The sequence below is a fragment of the Bombina bombina genome, chromosome 4 (genome assembly GCF_027579735.1).
Source record: "Bombina bombina isolate aBomBom1 chromosome 4, aBomBom1.pri, whole genome shotgun sequence".
Classification (NCBI taxonomy): Eukaryota; Metazoa; Chordata; class Amphibia; order Anura; family Bombinatoridae; genus Bombina; species Bombina bombina.
The window spans coordinates 27,201,524-27,213,777 of record NC_069502.1 but is presented as its reverse complement, the minus strand read 5'-3'; the positions used below and the strand labels follow the sequence as shown (position 1 = coordinate 27,213,777).

The 12,254-nt window shown below is 35.4% G+C and overlaps 1 protein-coding gene across 1 annotated transcript in view; it reads right to left on the bottom strand.

Moving 5' to 3' along the window:
* Nucleotides 1-11,773, bottom strand: part of LOC128656811 (vomeronasal type-2 receptor 26-like) — a 58,287-nt gene extending 46,514 nt beyond the window's left edge. Inside the window, exons 1-2 of the mRNA XM_053710973.1 lie at nucleotides 11,732-11,773; nucleotides 7,936-8,059 (exon numbers count right to left, since the gene is read on the bottom strand). Coding sequence (XP_053566948.1) covers nucleotides 7,936-8,059; nucleotides 11,732-11,773 — 166 coding nt within the window. The remainder of the gene's footprint in view (nucleotides 1-7,935; nucleotides 8,060-11,731) is intronic.
* Nucleotides 11,774-12,254: the final 481 nt, after the last annotated feature.

The window sequence follows — 12,254 nt, the reverse complement described above, 5'->3', positions numbered from 1 at the left end:
GCGGCAACGTTGGGGTAGGCATATTAGGGGTTAATAAATGTAGGTAGGTGTCGGCGATGTTAGGGTCGGCAGATTAGGGGTTAATAATATTTAACTAGTGTTCCCGATGCGTGAGTGTGGCGGTTTAGGGGTTAATATAATTATTATAGTAGCGGCGATGTCCGGTTTGGCAGATTAGAGGTTAAACATTTTATTTTAGTGTTTGCGATGTGGGGGGGGGGCTCGTTTTAGGGGTTAATAGGTAGTTTATGGGTGTTAGTGTACTTTTTAGCACTTTAGTTAAGAGTTTTATGCTACGGCGTTGTAGTGTAAAACTCTTAACTACTGACTTTTAAATGCGGTAAAAGTCTTGACAGGAGAGGGTCTACCGCTCACTTTTGGTTAGACTCGTAATACCGGCGTTATGCAAGTCCCATTGAAAATATAGGATACGCAATTGACGTAAGTGGATGTGCGGTATTTCCAAGTCTGGCCAAAAAAGTGAGTGGTGAGCCTGTCATTTCAAGACTCGTAATACCAGTGGGCACTAAAAAGCAGCGTTGGGATCTCTCAACACTGCTTTTTAACCCTAACACACAACTCCATTTGTATTTATTTAGGACAGTAGTTTGTCTAATTAGAGTGTGGCTATATCTGTAGTTTATTATATAGAAAGTATTTTTGATATATTTAAGATAGTAGTCCATTAAAATTATAGTATTGCTACACCTGTAGCTTAAATTTTTATATAAAAAAAGAGTTACAAATTACATTGTTTCTACATCTGTAGCTTAAAAAATAATTAGACAGCCCTCTTGGCAGGCTTATCGACTAGTTCTTCAATAGTTAACTTTCCGTTATAAGCACAGTTATAAACAATTGTATCTGTAAACTTCATAAAAAAGGGCGAAAACGTTATATTTCTGGAAAGATCCCTATGTCGCATTAGTATGTCACAGTAAAGTGTATTTTTATTGCTTTCCGGTCATGTGATCTCTTTGGGTTTAAGATTGCCATTTGAATAAATATTAATGTATATTCTTACAATTCAATTTTATATTTTTATCCAAAAGTACCAATTTTAAAATTATATCTGTGATCATTAATCTTAACAAATTGTGTACATAATACTATCATAAAAGAATCCGTTTGTAGCACGAGCGTAAGTAAAAAGTTACCATTTCCATAAACACGACTAGATACTGATAAAATAAAGCTTATAAAAGCATAGGGTGTTAATACAAGTTACAATTAGTTAATAATACATATTAGAACATAAATTTAAACTTTGAAATGTAACAAATTATAGCAATATTACCTTTAGATATTGAATTATTTTATTACGCGCAATTGCGCATTTTTAAATAGAAATTAGTTCCGTTATTTTGGTACAGCATTCTAGAAATTTAAATCTTAAGAGCAAGATGGCACGATCCAAGAAATTATCAATTGGGGAATTGTTAATTATTTCCTATACCATGGAAAAATATTTTCCAAAAAAAAGAAGGGGAATTTATACTCTGGATCAGGATAGGAGAAATAATATCCTGTGCAAAATGGTGAGAAGAGTGAGGCGTATTTCAGGACAGAAGAGGACAAGAAAGCAATGCCTCAAACGGTACAATGAATCAATGATTTGTACAGGAGGCAATCCAAATTGAGGACCCTTATCCGTTGTTACTTGCACAAATGTAAGCCTTAGACATATTGATAATTGTTTAAAATAATATGATGATGTATGCAATTTTAAATAGAAATCAATTAAAAATGGTTTTACTAGTACAAATTTCATTAATACTTATGTAGAACAAAATGTCTAAGAGTTGTTTCAAAAGTTAATTAACTTTCATTCTTTTGATTATAGCAACTTAACACAATTACAAAGATATCAGTGTCATGCAATGGTGATTTTAAACAGTAGACACTGTCTCCCTTGAACAATGATAACATATTTAAGTATGTCTGTTTGTTTCTTTTATCTATTTGTACTGTATAATAACCGGCACCACAGACAAATGTGTTTAGATGTTTGTAACCTCAAATCATTTTTAGTGTGAACAGATGTTGTGAACATACTATATTCTCAATCTTTGAAAGAGATTTGATTAAAAAATGATTACACTTCTTGAAATCATTTTTTAATCTAATCTCTTTCAACGATTGGGAATAGAGTATGTTCACAACATATGTTCACACTAAAAAATAAACGGTTTTAAAATGTAATGTATTTCAGATATTATTAAAAAATAAAATATACATCCATAATTCAATTTTTTTTTTTTAATTTTTATATTATGTTATAGTCAAAAACCATAGAGCACCAAGATATCTATGCCCAATAAGAAGTCTTCGAGGTCTGGTGGAGAGTCTGACCGCTTGCCAACAGTATTTATGGACAACGAGGGGAATGATACAACAGGTATTTATCAAAACTATCAATTGTATGTTAGATTATGTGAATACATTTTTGAAATAAAATAACAATATATATTTTGTTTAAAGTCAGACATAGGCAACAACGTCGGGCAAGGCCAATTATCTCCAATGATTTGAATGAAGAAGAAGATGTTGAATTGCCAGCTTTGGAAGGTAATCATTAAAAAAATTTTAATGTTTCTTTTGTGATTTAAATTATTTTTTAATTAACAATAACATTTGCTGGATAAATTTTAGATGAAGCAGAAATTCAGAAGGAGGATTCAAATCATGATGGAGTGGACAATAATAACGATGAGAGACTACAAGAAGATGAAGATTTTGAGGATGAAATAGAGGAAGTGGTTGTGCAAGAAGAAAATTTACAATATAGTAAGTAATAATATAAAAATGAGTACTGCAATTTTAGGCTAGTAGCACCTATATGAAATATATTTTTAAAAAAAATGAATTTACTTAATTAGATTACAAATAGCTGATGACTTTATGTGTATTAATTATATATATATATATCTATAGAGATATTGTTGAATGATAGATATGTGAAAAAAGGAGACAAATATATATCAATCAGACAAAATGATCGTAAGGTAGTAAAATATATAATTTTATATTTCATAGCTATGCAAGAAGAAGCAGTGGCCAGAGAGGTTCTTGATGACAACAAATCCAATGATTCTTCAACAACCATCAATTATGACTGGGGTGAGTATATCAGACATCTGTTGTCCCTTACAATTTTCAAGTTTATCTTATTATGGTAAGATAAGCTTTAAAATATTTCTATGTTCATAACTGTGTATATTGGCAGTTCATTACATTTAATGATTCATTTTATTTATTTAAATAGTTATGCAATGTAAAAAAATGTTTTTGTTTTTATAAATCATGTTCCTATTTCAATATATATATTTTTTTTTACAGTTCCTTAAGATCAAAACATTTTGATTAATACAAAACAATTATTGGAGGTGTTAATTAAAGCTGACAAAGGACTCACGGAGAACTACTCGATATTGCATGCAATGCGGCTTAAAATAAAAAAAAATTGAAATTATATTAATAATCTTTTTATGAATGTGAAGACAACATGATATTTTTTTTGTAAATAATAAAAATATATTGTTTAAAGGTGTATCTGTGTCCTAATACATTTTTATTAAGATAACAGATTATCATTGTAAATACAGCAATATAATAACAATATAAGATAGTTAAAGGGACAGTACGGACAAAATTTAAATGTCCATAGATGAATTACATATTTCAATAGAAACATATTTACAATATACATGTATTTTCAAAAATGCTTCTAGTAAACGTAATCACTGTTTTAGTGTTAGCATTTTTCTCTGCATGCGCATGTGAAGCACAGCTAGATAGTCTCAGTGCACCAGCATTTAATACTGCAGCTGCAAGAGTGCCAGTGGGGACTGTATTATGTCAGCAATTTGCAAAATGAGTCATTACCAGATGGTAAAAGCACCTTCGGCTCTCTGAACAAGTGTTGTGTATAAAATGCTGGTGCACGGTGCATACTTAAATACACTTTTTAAACAGCTAGAGCTTTTATTAGAGGCATTATTGATAATAGATGTATGTTTAAAAATGATTATTTAAAAAACAAAATGCATACATGTCAATTCAAATTTTGGCTGTAATGTCTTTAACGCAAGGGAGATTTTATTATCTATTGCATAAGTCTTCAGGGGGTGTGTTAAGAGTCGAAGGTATTTTGTTTTAAAACCCACAAAAACATTTAATTCAGAAGCTTTATTAACAATGCAAAAAGTGGTATTTACCAATATTTAAAAAATATACATTAATCATTATGAAAGTCTTGGTTTTCAATATTTAGATTTAAATATATTTGGTATTAAAACTCGGGATTTAACAGGGCAAAGGTTAATAGAAACATTAAGATTTAAATGTAATAAACATTAAATTGAATCCAAATAGTCGAAATTCAAAGCTGTTTTAATGATAAATAAGGCACATTCTAAAAAATTATGATGAGATTTATCATTAATCTGTCGCATCTCACCAATGGAAATCGGCATTAAAATACTACAGTTTTAATGATAAATATTGGCGCACCTATGCGCCTCTCCAAGGGCGAGCTAAGGAGAACTGATAGGAGAATTGAAAGCCGTATTTCAGAAAATAATGATAAATAGAGCCCAATGAACGTTCTGTGTATGCTGAAAAAGAGGAAGCTATGTCTTGCTGAGGCAACCCAATCTAACCTCCACATATGCAGAAAATCCCTTTAGGATACTTAGTGGTAATAGTTGATAGATGCGGAACACTTCCAATCTGGGGATGGTTGCTTACAAGAAGAGAAAACAGATATTAAGCCGTCACACCTGTAACATAATCATATCTCCATAAGTCCGTAAAGACTTCTTCTAAACCAAGACCGCTTCACTTATACTCACGGTAATCAAGGTGAATCGCTGAGTATAGGTGAAGTGGTCTTGGTTTCTGAAGGTGTGTCCATACCCCTACACTGTCTTTCGTCACACTTAACACCCCGGACGATGTGAGTGCACTTTTTACAGACTGATTAATTAATCTTGCTAGAAAGACAAAAACTCTTGAAAGAAAAAAACGAAAGAAGTAGGAAGTTTATACAGGAAGTTTAGCTAAAGGAGCAAATGTTTGCAATACCTACAGTTTTCCACTAGATGGCATAGATGTAATGAGCCTGGGTTATGGGCAGTGTTCCCTCTAAGACCACATTTTTCTGAGCTGCCCAGCAGTGAAACAGTTAATTAGGGAACAACATTCTGCAGTTAGCAAACATTACATAGTGCAGACCACAATTTACGGTTACCTTATTAACTGTTTCACTGCAGGGCAGCTCAGAAAATGTGGTCTTAGAGGGAGCACTGGTTATGGGTGTGGTTTAGTTTACCTATATGGTATAAAGGGGTCTATGTAAGAAGCAGCGGATGCTGCCTCCGACCCACTCCGCTTCAGTTCCGGCTGAAGCAGAAGTTTGGAAGCAGTGGTCCTAATACAGCTGCTCCTTAACTCGTCCACCACCTCTGTACTGGAGGACAGCAATCCGCCTGATCTAATATGATCGGGCAGATTAACACCTCTTGATAGCGGCCAATTGGCAGCGAATCTGCAGGAGGTGGTATTGCACCAGTAGTTCACAAGAACTGCTGGTGCAACGATAAATGTCGACAGCTATATCGGATCATGTCCGTCTGCACATTAATAAATGGACCCCAATGTGTGCAAAGTTTGTTATACATTAACTTGACAAAGGCCAAAATTAGGGCCAAAATGTTAGAAAATAAATGCTTTTAAAAAGAAGAAAAGTTGTGAGTCATTGATGAAATATTTATAAATATATCTATAAATATATCTGTATATATATATATATATACACACAACAACATTTAAAATTAGGGGGAGGCAAAAAGAGAGTTTAAAATCCGCCACTACGCACAAAATATAGAGAATAACAAGGCTTGTTTTCCCCACAGAAAACCTCTGAATTACATTGTTTCCAATGCAGCAAAGGATTCTGGGTAAGATATGCAAATGAGGTTCACAATGACACACTTTTTTACTTTGCTTTTATGAAGACTCCCTTTACGGCAAAGCATCGCTGTTCACACAGTTTATAAGCTTTGCTAGGGTTAGTGCAGTGAATCAGAACAATCCCAGGACAGACTGTTTCATGGTGTTTGCCACTCATCAGCTGGGAGAAGGTGTGAATCACTGCTGGGTGAAGTTGATTTCTGGGCAAAATACAACAACATTTAAAATATAGAGAAAATAACTCATTGTGTAGTTCATTAACAAATCTAGACAGACCACAAGGCTTGTTTTTCCCACAGAAAACCTCTGAATTACATTGTTTCCAATGCAGCAAAGGACCACGAAAGGCAAACACCATGGTACAGGCTGTCCTGGAATTGTTCTGAATCACTGCACTAACCCTAGCTAAGATTATAAGCTGTGTGAACAGTGATGCTTTGGCGTAAAAGCAGACTTGAAGTAAAAAATTGTTTCATTGTGAACCCCATTTGCATATCTTACCCAGAATCCTTTGCTGCATAGGAAACAATTTAATTCAGAGGTTTTCTGTGGGAAAAACAAGCCTTGTGACCTGTCTAGATTTGTTAATGAACTACACAATGGGGCCTGTGTTTCTGGTGAGCCTACTCTGAGCAGGCAGACACACATCGCCGCAATTCAACCCGATCGAATATGATCGGGTTGTTTGACCCCCCTCCTGGCGGCGAATCTGCGGGGGGGCAGCGTTGCACCAGCAGCTCACAAGAGCCTCTAATCTAAATGCATTTTGATAGTTTTTCACCACTAGAGGGCATTAGTTCATGTGTTTCATATAGATAGCATTGAGCTCATGCAGGTGAATTTACCATGGAGTCAGCTTTGAATGGCTAAAATGCAAGTCTGTCAAAAGAACTGAAATAAGGGGGCAGTCTGCTGAGGCTTAGATACAAGGTGATCACAGAGGTAAAACGTGTATAATTATAACTGTGTTGGTTAGGCAAAACTAGGGAATTGGTAATTTAGGGTTTATCTATCTTTTAAAACAACAAAAATTCTGGTGTTGACTGTCCCTTGGAGTTAACCCCTATGGGCTTCATTGCTACACTCAGCTTTATAATTTTTGAAAATAGCATAATCACTCCAACCCTTGATGCCCATTACATTGGGGTCACACTTGACTGATCTTTCATCAACTGCTCACATCCAATCCTTCACTAATATCTGCCGTTTGCACCTTTTTTTTTTTTATTCATAATTTCATCACACAGGACATTGTTTCTCAACTGTGGTCTTCAAATATCCCCAACAGACCAGGTTTTCATTATAGCTGAACTAGAACACAGGTGAAATAATCAGCTGATGGGTGAGAGCAGGTTACTTACTGTGGTTACTGGTCTGCTGATTATTTCACCTTTGCTCTAGTTCAGCTATAAAGAAAACCTGACCGGTTGGGGGTATTTGAGGACCGCAGTTGACAAACACTGACACAAGACACTACTTAGACTTCTAATCAACTTTGTCCTCATTTCTCACCCTGACTATTGCAACTGCATCCTCTCTGTCCTCTTCCTTACATGTCACTTCTCATCTGCTGCGTCTCTATGCAAATCCCTGCCCTATCCTCCAGATACAAAAACCTACATCCTGACCCTAACATTCAAGGCCCTCAATAATACTGCTCCCTCCTATATTTGTTCCTTTGTCTCCAGATGCCCATTACCTCATTCTCTCCTCCTCATTTGTTGGCTCCTTATATTACTGATACAAAGAATTTCCAGATGTCTCATAATCTTGTGGAAATCTTCACCTCACTCCATAACTCTTCCCTTAGCTTTAAAGTGTTTCTTAAAAACTCCACAGTTCAGGGATGCATACAATCTATATTAACTTTTCTATTATCTGCTGATCTACAACAGTTGTCAACTCATGTCAGGGCCCTCTACCCATTCATGGGTGCTTATAAATAAAAATAACAGTAATAACCTGTGCCATTGGAGATCTCTCCTTCAGAACATGGGACACAGTCATAGCAGCACTTAGGCCGTCCTTCTATAGTGGCTTTTCTGTAACCAGGATGGCAGCTGTCAGTGCACATAGACTGAGGGATCTGGGGAGAGAAGAGAAGGTCATCAGTCTTATTCTGAAGTGATATCTAACTAAAACAATTATTCCATTCTAAAATGCATAATATTCCGTAACGTAAAAACTTTCCATTGCAAACAACTAAACAACAAAGTTTAAAGACTATCACAAACTAGTAGTATACATTTAGTGCAATCATAGCTGAGGTCAACAGTACCCATACTACCCCTGTATAGATACCTTAGAAATACTTTTTACAAATAGGTTACTTGCACCCTTAATGTGATCAACCTCAGAATTACTTCAATTTGTGTTTTTATATTTTTACAATATCTTCTCAACTGCCTAATATGAAGTATAACGTTCTTTATATAGTTTCTGAGATATTTGCTAGAGCAAAGGATGATTTTTGATCGCTGTGAAAAACTTTAATCACAGCTAATGTTTAACAGTTAAACCAACTTGCAAGACATTTGTCTGAGATATAGATTAGAGCTGTCTATAAATACGTTTTCTGAGCAAAATAAAAAGTCAGTATTTGCTAAAATATTTGTCTCCTAAATGCTCAATATCAGTTGTTATATATAGGTAAACTAATCTAAAGAAAACAATGTTAGTAAGCACATGCTATACTTAACAATTGCACAGTTATGTCACCACCGGACATGCTCAGTAAAGTGCTTTTTCTTTAGCATATTCTAAATGTAGCTGCAGTGCAGGAGTCTGTCAGCAGGTGGAGCCTGCAATCAGCAATCAGTGCTAATTGCATGCTCAGTAGAGTGCTTTTTCTTTAGCACATTCTCAATGTAGCTGCAGTGCAGGAGTCTGTCAGCAGGTGGAGCCTGCAATCAGCAATCAGTGCTAATTGCATGCTCAGTAGAGTGCTTTTTCTTTAGCACATTCTCGATGTAGCTGCATTGCAGGAGTCTGTCAGCAGGTGGAGCCTGCAATCAGCAATCAGTGCTGATTTCACATTGTGATCTCATGGGATATCACTGAAATCTCCCAAGAACAAGAACTGAGGAGGGAAATAAAGTGACTGTGCTGCATGAAAAATAAAAGGTAAAATTGTATTTGGTGGTAATTTGTCCCTGTTCTTAATCTGTTAAATTAATTAATAAACGGCTAGATTACTACTTTTGCGGTATGAGTGAAAAAGCAGCGTTAAGGGTCTTTTTGACTACCGCTGCTATTACGAGTCTTGCAGGTTTAGCTGCACCGCACAGTTTTTTGGCCGTAACGCAACGTAACTACCGCAACTTTCCAAAAGTCCTTTTTCAATGGGACTTCCATAGTGCCGGTATTACGAGTTTGCCTGGGAGGCCAAAAAGTGAGCAGTACACCCTATACCATCAAGATCCATACCGCAAACTGAAAGTCAGTAGTTATGGGTTTTATGCTACAACTCCGTAACATAAAACTCATAACTAAAGTGCTAAAAAGTACACTAAAACCCATAAACTACCTATTAACCCCTAAACTGAGGCCCTCCCGCATCGCCGCCACTATAATAAACATATTAACCCCTAAACCGCCACACTCCCGCATCGTAAATACTAGTTAAATATTATTAACCCCTAATCTGCTGCTCCTAACGTCGCAACCTACATTACTTTTATTAACCCCTAATCTGCTGTCCCTAATATCGCCGCCACTATACTAAAGTTATTAACCACTAAACCTAACCCTAAGTCTAACCCTAACACCCCTAACTTTAATGTAATTAAAATAAATCTAATTGAGAATTACTATCATTAACTAAATAATTACTATTTAAAACTAAATACTTACCTGTAAAATAAAACCTAAGCTAGCTAATAGTTACAATGTATTTATTTTAACTAAGTAGACTGGTTAATAAATAGTTATTAACTATTTACTAGCTACCTAGCTAAAATAAATACAAATTTACCTGTAAAATAAAACCTAACCTGAGTTACACTAACACCTAACCTTACACTACAATTAAATAAATTACATTAATTAAATACAATTAACTAAATTACAAAAAACCCCACTAAATTACACAAAATAAAAAAGAAATTATCAAATATTTAAACCAATTACCCCTAATCTAATAGCCCTATCAAAATAAAAAAAAGCCCCCCAAAATAAAAAAACCCTAGCCTATAATAAACTACCAACGGCCCTTAAAAGGGCCTTTTGCGGGGCATTGCCCCAAAGAAATCAGCTCTTTTACCTGTAAAAGAATAATACAAACAAACTTCAACAGTAAAACCCACCACCCACACAACCAAACCCCCCAAATAAAATCCTATCTAAAAAAAAAACTAAGCTCCCCATTGCCCTGAAAACGGCATTTGTATGGGCATTGCCCTTAAATGGGCATTTAGCTTTTTTTCTGCACAAATCCTAAGCTACAAATAAAACCCACCCTATAAAACCTTAAAAAAACCTAACACTAACCCCCGAAGATCCACTTACAGTTTTTGAAGAAACGACATCCATCCTCAATGAATCGGCAGAAGTCCTCATCGAAGCCAAGAGAAATCTTCATCCAAGCCGGCAAAAGTCTTCATCCAGACGGCATCTTCTATCTTCATCCATCCGGCGTGGAGCGACTCCATCTTCAAGACCCCGGCGCGGAGCATCCTCTTCAATCGACGTCTCTTCCAGAATGAAGGTTCTTTTAAGGGACGTCATCGAAGATGGCGCCCCTTGAATTCCGATTGGCTGATAGAATGCTATCAGCCAATCTGAATAAAAGTGTAAAAAATCCCCAGGGCTGATAGTGAGAGTCTCTCTCAAAGGACCGATGATCTAAACCTCGCTCATAGATTTGGTTCCCTTAAGCTGTAACTACTCATGGCTAATAGTGAGAGTCTTTCTCTCAAAGGACAGATGATCTAAATCTCGCTCATAGATTTGGTTCTCTTAATCTGTAACTACTCAAGGCTGATATTGAGAGTCTTTATCTCAAAGAGCCAATTATCTAAATCTTGCTCCTAGATTTGATTTTAGTACTTTTAGTACTAAAAGTACTAAACGCATTCTTATAGACTCTCACAAGAGAAATAGAAGAACTAGCTCATTCTTATAGACTCTCAACAGGAAAATAGTAGTACTAGCAGTATTCTTATAGACTCTCATCACTGACATAGTATTGTTAGCAGCATTTTTATAGATTCTCATCAGGGAAATAGTAGTACTAACAACATTCTTATAGACTCTCACCAGGGAATTAGTAGTACTAACAACATTCTTATAGACTCTCACCAGGGAATTAGTAGTACTAACAACATTCTTATAGACTATTACCATTGAAATAGTAGCACTAGCAGCATTCTTTTAGAGTATCAAAAGGGTAATAGTAGTACTAGCAACATTTTTATAGACTCTCACCAGGGAAATATTAGTACTAGCAGCATTCTTATAGACTCTCATCATTAAAATAGTAGTACTAGCAGCATTCTTATTGACACTTACCAGGGGAATAGTAGTACTAGCAGCATTCTTATAGACTCCCAGCAGGGAAATAGTAGTACTAAAAGCATTCATATAGACTCTCACAAGAGAAATAGAAGAACTAGCTCATTCTTATAGACTCTCACCAGGGAAATAGTAGTATTAGCAGCATTCTTATAGACTCTCATTACGGACATAGTATTATTAGCAGCATTCTTATATACTCTCATTGGGAAATGAAAGTTCTAGCAACATTCTTATAGACTCTTACCAGGGTAATAGTAATATTAGCAGCATTCTTATAGACTCTCATCATTGAAATAGTAGTAGGAGCTGCATCAAAAGGGGAATAGTAGTACTAGCAGGATTGTTATACAGTATCACCAGGGAAATTGAAGTTGTAGCTGGATTCTTATAGAATCTCATCAGGGAAATTGTAGTACTAGCAGCATTCTTATAGAATCTCACCAGGGAAATATTAGTACTAACAGTAAACTTATAGAGTCTCACCAGTGAAATAGTAGTACTAGCAACATTCTTATATACTATCAGAAAGGAAATAGTAGTACTAGCAGCATTCTTATAGACTCTTACCAGGGAAATAGTAGTACTAGCAGCATTCTTATAGACTATCACCAGGGAAATAGTAGTTCTAGTAGCATTCTTATAGACTCTCACTAGGGAAATAGTAGTACTAGCAGCATTCTTATAAACTATTACCAGGGAAATAGTAGTACTAGCAGCATTCTTATAGACTCTCACCAGGGAAATAATAGTACAAGCATCATTCTTAT